General features: G+C 45.4%; 1 protein-coding gene across 1 annotated transcript in view; it reads right to left on the minus strand.

Annotated features, from left to right (window-relative positions):
* LOC124613539 (L-lactate dehydrogenase B chain-like) overlaps positions 1-3,711 on the minus strand; it is a 165,811-nt gene extending 162,100 nt beyond the window's left edge. The window contains exon 1 of the mRNA XM_047142250.1: positions 3,576-3,711. Coding sequence (XP_046998206.1) covers positions 3,576-3,711 — 136 coding nt within the window. The remainder of the gene's footprint in view (positions 1-3,575) is intronic.
* Between the last annotated feature and the right edge of the window lie 4,284 nt (positions 3,712-7,995).

Genomic DNA, 7,995 nt, shown 5'->3' on the forward strand with positions numbered 1-7,995 from the left:
TGATGCAGCCCTGGAGAATGGCGTATTGTATCACAGCCGTCCACAATACGAGCACGAAGAGTCTCTACATTTGGTACCGGGGTTGCGTAGACAAGAGCTTTCAAATGCCCCCATAAAAGAAAGTCAACAGGGTTGAGGTCAGGAGAGCGTGTAGGCCATGGAATTGGTCCGCCTCTACCAATCCATCGGTCACCGAATCTGTTGTTGAGAAGCGTACGAACACTTCGATTGAAATGTGCAGGAGTTCCACCGTGCATGAACCACATGTTGTGTCGTACCTGTAAAGGCACATGTTCTAGCAGCACAGGTAGAGTATCCCGTATGATATCATGATATCGTGCTCCATTGAGCGTAGGTGGAAGAACATGGGGCCCAATCAAGACATCACCAACAATGCCTGCCCAAACGTTCACAGAAAATCTGTGTTGATGACGTGATTGCACAATTGCGTGCGGATTCTCGTCAGCCCACACATGCTGATTGTGAAAATTTACAATTTGATCACGTTTGAATGAAGCCTCATCCGTAAAGAGAACATTTGCACTGAAATGAGGATTGACACATTGTTGGATGAACCATTCGCAGAAGTGTACCCGTGGAGGGCAATCGGCTGCTGATAGTGCCTGCACACGCTTTACATGGTACGGAAACAACTGGTCCTCCCGTAGCACTCTCCATACAGTGATGTGGTCAACGTTACCTTGTACAGCAGCAACTTCTCTGACGCTGACATTAGGGTTATCGTCAACTGCACGAAGAATTGCCTCGTCCATTGCAGGTGTCCTCGTCGTTCTAGGCCTTCCCCAGTCGCGTGTCATAGGCTGGAATGTTCCGTGCTCCCTAAGACGCCGATCAATTGCTTCGAACGTCTTCCTGTCGGGACACCTTCGTTCTGGAAATCTGTCTGGATGGAAACGTACCACGGCGATTGCCCCATTCTAATCCATACATCAAATGGGCATCTGCCAACTCCGCATTTGTAAACATTGCACTGATTGCAAAACCACGTTCGTGATGAACACTAATCTGTTGATGCTACGTACTGATGTGCTTGATGCTAGTACTGTAGAACAATGAGTCGCATGTCAACACAAGCACCGAAGTCAACATTACCTTCCTTCAATTGGGCCAACTGGCGGTAAATCGAGGAAGTACAGTACATACTGACGAAACTAAAATGAGCTCTAACATGGAAATTAAGCGTTTCCGGACACATGTCCACATAACATTTTTCTTTATTTGCGTGTGAGGAATGTTTCCTGAAAGTTTGGCCGTACCTTTTTGTAACACCCTGTAGTACTGGAGGGAAGTGTGGGCTGTATAAATCTTAGAAGAAGACCAAAAGACGAACACAGTAAGCAGATTCAGAAGGATGTAGGTTGCAGTAGTTATTCGAAGATGAAGAGGGTTGCACATGGTAGAGTAGCATGGAGAGCTGCATCAAACGAGTCTTCTGACTGAAGACCACAACAACGACTAGAACTTTTGTCTATAAAGACTTGTATGAAAAGATATTTTTTACAGAAAATATGTTGAATATGAGGGTAAAAACGCTCCGAGGCCGGAAAACCCCCTTAACGTACACAGAGCGTGAGGATGGCAGGACTTGTTTTCCCCGCACGACTCCTCACTTTGTGACAGACTATGTTGAGGCCAGGCTTGCTTCCCACGCTCCCCGCAAGCCCCTCTGGCGTCGGCCAACTTACAGTTAACACACTGTATCAACACTGGCCCACACTAACAATTAGACTGTTGCTACGTCCCGCAAGGACTTGGGACTTCGATAAACGTGTTGCGCATGCGCACAGCGCACATTCCTCTTAGCGCGCCCCTCATCCTGACAACGGATATTTCTTGGGGCGACCATAGCACTCATGAGCGTCAGTGCGGAATGGTGCCCGCCGCTGTGGCCGAGTGGTTCTAGGCGCTTCAATCTGGAACCGCGCGACCGCTACGGTCGCAGGTTCGAATCCTGCGTAGGGCATGGATGAGTGTGATGTCCTTACGTCAGTTAGGTTTAAGTAGTTCTAAGTTCTAGGGGACTGATGACTTCAGATGTTAAGTCCCATATTGCTCAGAGCCATCTGAACCATCTGTGGAATGGAGCTTGAAAATTTTGAAACTGTTGTGTAATAAACTGTGATTATAAGTGTCATTCATGAGAATCGTTGAATATGGACGATGCACATTCTTTTGCCTACTACGCTGTAATGTCAACAATAAAATTGTATTATAATCATAACAGAGACACACTCTCCGCGCAAACTAAGTTGACACTAGGGCAGTGGCTGACGGAAGCGACCGTAAATAAGCAATGCCTTTGGTTCAAAAATGGTTCAAATGGCTCTGAGCACTATGCGACTTAACTTCTGTGGTCATCAGTCGCCTAGAACTTAGAACTAATTAAACCTAACTAACCTAAGGATATCACACACATCCATGCCCGAGGCAGGATTCGAACCTGCGACCGTAGCGGTCACGCGGTTCCAGACTGAACCGCCTAGAACCGCACGGCCACACCGGCCGGCGGCAATGCCATTACGAAGGTCAACATAGTTTGCGAAAAGATTAACTTTCCCTTGTTTACCCATATATGAGTTGTTCACGACCAACAATCTAATTTCCAATTGCCTTCAATTACATTTTCGACCGTTAATAATCGTCGAAGCACAGCAAGACGGGGGTGGAAGCGTACACTATTCAGCGTTTTACTGTCTGGCTAGAAGTCTGTCATTGTTTAACCAAGAATTCTTCGTGCTGCCGCTTGCTGTCTCCGATTAAAAGTTTCGAAAGAATAACCGTCAAGAGCTACTTGTGAAGAGCGCAGCAAGTCTTTCTCCGAAGATAGGAGCACTCCCATCAACTAACCCAGCTACCCTGTGGTGTTCGTATTTCCCGAAGTCGCCATTTCACCTCAGTCGCCGCCTCCGAAACGCAGCCGAGCCTTCGATTTCTTTTCGGATCGAAGGATTCGGAGCGAAGAAGCAGTTCCGCCGCTCTTTCCGCTTCCACGGGGGGCGTTCCGAATTCGATTTCCAACAGGATACGTAAAATTACACCGAAGGCTAACAATCGGGAATGGAAAAAGTGGCGTCGTCGGGCTCGGTCGGAGGGGGGAAAGCATTCCGCTCGGTTGGCCGCCGCCGCCACGCCTTTGTCGGACGGCGCGAGTGCGCTGGGGGACCACAGAAATGCAATCTGTGGGGCCAGATTCTCGCCCGCGCCGCGCCGCGCCGTACAATTTCAACCTTATTACCGCTGTGTGGTTTAGTGCCGGTGGCGAGGACCGAGCCCGCTGTCCGGGCCGGCGGTGCTTGTTACATATTTAGACCGTGCCGTATCTCAGCCACATTAGCGGCACTGCCGCCCTAAACGTCAGCCGCGGCCAGATGGAGATGTCGTCCTGGCCGAGCTCCTACTGTGCCATTCCTAAATTTGTTTTCTCCCGTCTCCCCGTCCCACCCCTTGTACTGCTTTCACGTTACATTTGTTTCCCCTACTTTATCACCTACGAATTTAATAACACTCGACTGGCCGCGGGCGACTAATTCGAGTGCTTCGGAGCGCTGACTTACTGAGCTCCGGGGACGGCAACGATCCGGAGAAATGAGCTCCTGAGAGCCCGATTGGTATCTCCGGCGCGCCGGCTACAGCTCCCCCGTATAATTTATCCCGCGGACCAAAACGAGAGCGCCTCGTCCCATGAGCCATTCTATACAAGTAAAATGTAATTGATCCGTACTCTACTGCGCAACCAGTTCCCCTTCTGGCAACGACGTGAGCGCGAAGGCGTTGCCACAGTCGCCTGCTTCCACTCTTGGCGTTAGGCGCGATGTAACGATAATTACTTGAACTGTTCTGTGCACGTGTAACAATACAGCTGGACTCGTCCATCAAAAAGACACACGACGGGAAAAAATATTGCCGCAGCACGTTCCCTTTTCTTTCTCTTTGGACTGGAGGAAAAGCCAACGTACCGTCAACACCCCAGACCTCACCTGAACAAGCCTGAGGTACACAATAGGTTGCCACCTTCATGAAGGAACCAGTCTCTCATTGTTTCATAAAAAGCCGCGAAAACATAAAGATGCAGATCACTCTCTCATTGTCTCTCTGTACCCTACCTAATCATACCCACACCGAAACCCACGCGTAAACCACGTAAAGCAGAATTTATCATTAGATGCGACAAGAAGTGGATCCGTCAGTATAAAAGGAGGCAGGGGTCAGTAGAGAAGAAATAACACCAGAGAGGGCCGGTCAGGAAAGCTCAGTGACTTTGAACGTCGAATAGTCATTACATCCCACGTTGGGAACAGATCCATCACGGAAAATTCAACCCTTCCAAAGCCGCCCAAGTCCATTGTTGGTGATGTGATCGTGAGGTGAAAACGCGAAGGTACAACCGCAGCTAAACCAAGACCACCTCATGCATTAACGGGCAAAGACCACCGAGCATTGCGGACGAGGGTTGTAAAAAATGGGATGAAGCCAGAGAAAGAATCACTCCTAAGATGGAAACTATTACCAGCTCTCCAGCTAGCACATTAGGTGCGCGCAGGGAGTTAAAAATAACTGGATACAAAATGTCGAGCAGTTCCTCGTGCGCCACCCATTTCTGTAGTCAGTGAGGCTTGAAGTGGTGTAAAGAGCGAAGCCACCGGACATAGGATGATTGGAAACAAGTCATTTGGACCGATGAATCACGCAATGCCCCGTGGCGATCCAATGGAAAAAGTTTGAGTTTGCCGAATGCATGGAGAACTTTACCTGCCATTAAGTGCAGTGAAAACACCGAAGTACGGAGGAGGTGGTGTTACGGTGTGGGGGTTTTTCTCGTGATTAGGGTGTAGTCACCTCATTGCACTTAAGACAACACTAAATGCGGAAGGCTATGAACACTTTTTACAGTACTATATACTGTATAAGTAGACGAACAGGTAGGAGACGATGTCTGTATCTGCATGACACTACACCCTGTAATAAAACAGCACCAATGAGCAATGGCTTTCGTACAATAACATTTCTAAAATGGTCTTTCCTGTCCAGAATACCGACCTGAACACCAGTCCCAAACGTTTGCGATGAGGTAGAACGTCGACTTCGCTTCAGACGCGTCCAACATCACTACCTTCTCTCGTTTCGGTTCTTGAGGAATAATGAGATGCCATTTCATACAACTCATTGAAAGTGTCCGAAGCAGCGTTCAAGCCGTCATAATGGCCAAGGGTGGACACACCCCATGTTAATGTCCAGTAATAGACGTTCGGATACGTTTGATGAGAGTATGTTTGTTAAGTTATACTTGTTGATTAAGCATTTCCATCTCACCAATCTTATGAGCACTCTTACATACAGTCATTGAACAGTACCGAAAAATTGTCCCCCTCACGGAAGGAGTTTAACTCTAATGCTCTTCAGCCTGTACGGTTATCACCAAAACACAACGAGCTTCCTACATGACACAACCCTTGGTGTACGGAACACAAGCTTTGAATACAGGGAGACATCTAACAACTGCTATCTCTCTGGTTGATATGAACCATAGCCGGTTCGAACAGACAAGACTCTTCCTTTTTATTTGTCGAATAGGATAATTTGACGAGGTTACATACAGTGTCTTGAAAGGAGGATATAAGATAAACATCAACAAAAGCAAAACGAGGATAATGGAATGTAGACGAATTAAGTCGGGTGATGCTGAGGGAATTAGATTAGGAAATGAGACACTTAAAATAGTAAATGAGTTTTGCTATTTGGGGAGCAAAATAACTCATGATGGTCGAAGTAGAGAAGATATAAAATGTAGACTGGCAATGGCAAGGAAAGCGTTTCTGAAGAAGAGAAATTTGTTAACATCGAGTATAGATTTAAGTGTCAGGAAGTCGTTTCTGAAAGTATTTGTATGGAGTGTAGCCATGTATGGAAGTGAAACATGGACTATAAATAGCTTGGACAAGAAGAGAATAGAAGCTTTCGAAAAGTGGTGCTACAGAAGAATGCTGAAGATTAGATGGGTAGATCACATAACTAATGAGGAGGTATTGAATAGAATTGGGGAGAATAGGAGTCTGTGGCACAACTTGACAAGAAGAAGGGACCGGTTGGTAGGACATGTTCTGAGGCATCAAGGGATCACCAATTTAGCATTGCAGGGCAGCGTGGAGGGTAAAAATCGTAGAGAGAGACCAAGAGATGCATACACTAAGCAGATTCAGAAGGATGTAGGTTGCAGTAAGTACTGGGAGATAAAGAAGCTTGCACATGACAGGGTAGCATGGAGAGCTGCATCAAACCAGTCTCAGGACTGAAGACCACAACAATAACAACATATAGACTGGACACTCATTTACAGTGTATTATCAGTGCTTCTTGTCAAATAGCATCAGGACAACCGTAGATGAATTTGTACATGTTACTCATCATTGCCGATAGTGACTACTTGCAAATGTATTGGTTGTGTTATATGTTAATACTTACGATGAAAATGATGATTTGATAATGGAGGTCATGTCCGAAACTAGTCACTGCAAATGAAGGACAGAATTACAGACAAAAGTTTTAATAGACGTCTTATGGACATTCGGCAAGTGACTGACTTCAAGAAATAATGAGAAGTGAAAGCTCATGTACCAAATTCGTTTGAAAAAACTTCTGCAACAAGCTCTTAAATTCACGCACAAATAATACCTTTTACACGCTTTTTGACTTGAAGAACCTTAGTGTAGCTTAATTTAGTGTGACTTAATAAATGCTCCCAATCTATCAAGCTGTATGATATTATGGAACAGACAAATACACTAATTGAATTACAAAGTGCTATTCGACATGTAGTTTCGATAATACGGATAGGCCTGTGTGTGCTTTGCGTCAGTCGCTTGAGACTATGGGAGCAGTATTGACATTTACGACAAAATACCGTCTCACTGAAGAAATTGCAAAAAGGTGGGAATTTAAGGAGATGGGACCTGGATAAACTGAAATAACCAGGAGGTCGTCGTTAACAGAAGAATGAAAACTGGTGTTCTACGGATCGGAGCGTGGAATGTCAGATCCCTTAATCGGGCAGGTAGGTTAGAAAATTTAAAAAGGGAAATGGATAGGTTAAAGTTAGATATAGTGGGAATTAGTGAAGTTCGGTGGCAGGAGGAACAAGACTTTTGGTCAAGCGAATACAGGGTTATAAATACAAAGTCAGATAGGGGTAATGCAGGAGTAGGTTTAATAATGAATAAAATAATACGAGTGCGGGTAAGCTACTACAAACAGCATAGTGAACGCATTATTGTGACCAAGACAGACACGAAGCCCATGCCTACTACAGTAGTACAACTTTATATGCCAAGTGGCTCTGCAGATGATGAAGAAATTGATGAAATGTATGATGAGATAAAAGAAATTATTCAGGTAGTGAAGGGAGACGAAAATTTAATAGTCATTGGTGACTGGAATTCGGTAGTAGGAAAAGGGAGAGAAGGAAACGTAGTAGGTCAATATGGATTGGGGGAAAGAAATGAAAAAGGAAGCCTCCTGGCAGAATTTTGCACAGAGCACAACTTAATCATAGCTAACACTTGGTTCAAGAATCATAAAAGAAGGTTGTATACATGGAAGAAGCCTGGAGATACTGACAGGTTTCAGATAGATTATATAATGGTAAGACAGAGATTTAGGAACCAGGTTTTAAATTGTAAGACATTTCCAATGGTAGATGTGGACTCTGACCACAATCTATTGGTTATGAACTGTAGATTAAAACTGAAGAAACTGCAAAAAGGTGGGAATTTAAGGAGATGGGACCTGGATAAACTGACTAAACCAGAGGTTGTACAGAGTTTCAAGGAGAGCATAAGGGAACAATTGACAGGAATGGGGGAAAGAAATACAGTAGAAGAAGAATGGGTAGCTTTGAGGGATGAAGTAGTGAAGGCAGCAGAGGATCAAGTAGGTAAAAAGACGAGGGCTGCTAGAAATCCTTGGGTAACAGAAGAAATA

The sequence above is a fragment of the Schistocerca americana genome, chromosome 4 (assembly GCF_021461395.2).
Source record: "Schistocerca americana isolate TAMUIC-IGC-003095 chromosome 4, iqSchAmer2.1, whole genome shotgun sequence".
In the NCBI taxonomy this organism is placed as follows: domain Eukaryota; kingdom Metazoa; phylum Arthropoda; class Insecta; order Orthoptera; family Acrididae; genus Schistocerca; species Schistocerca americana.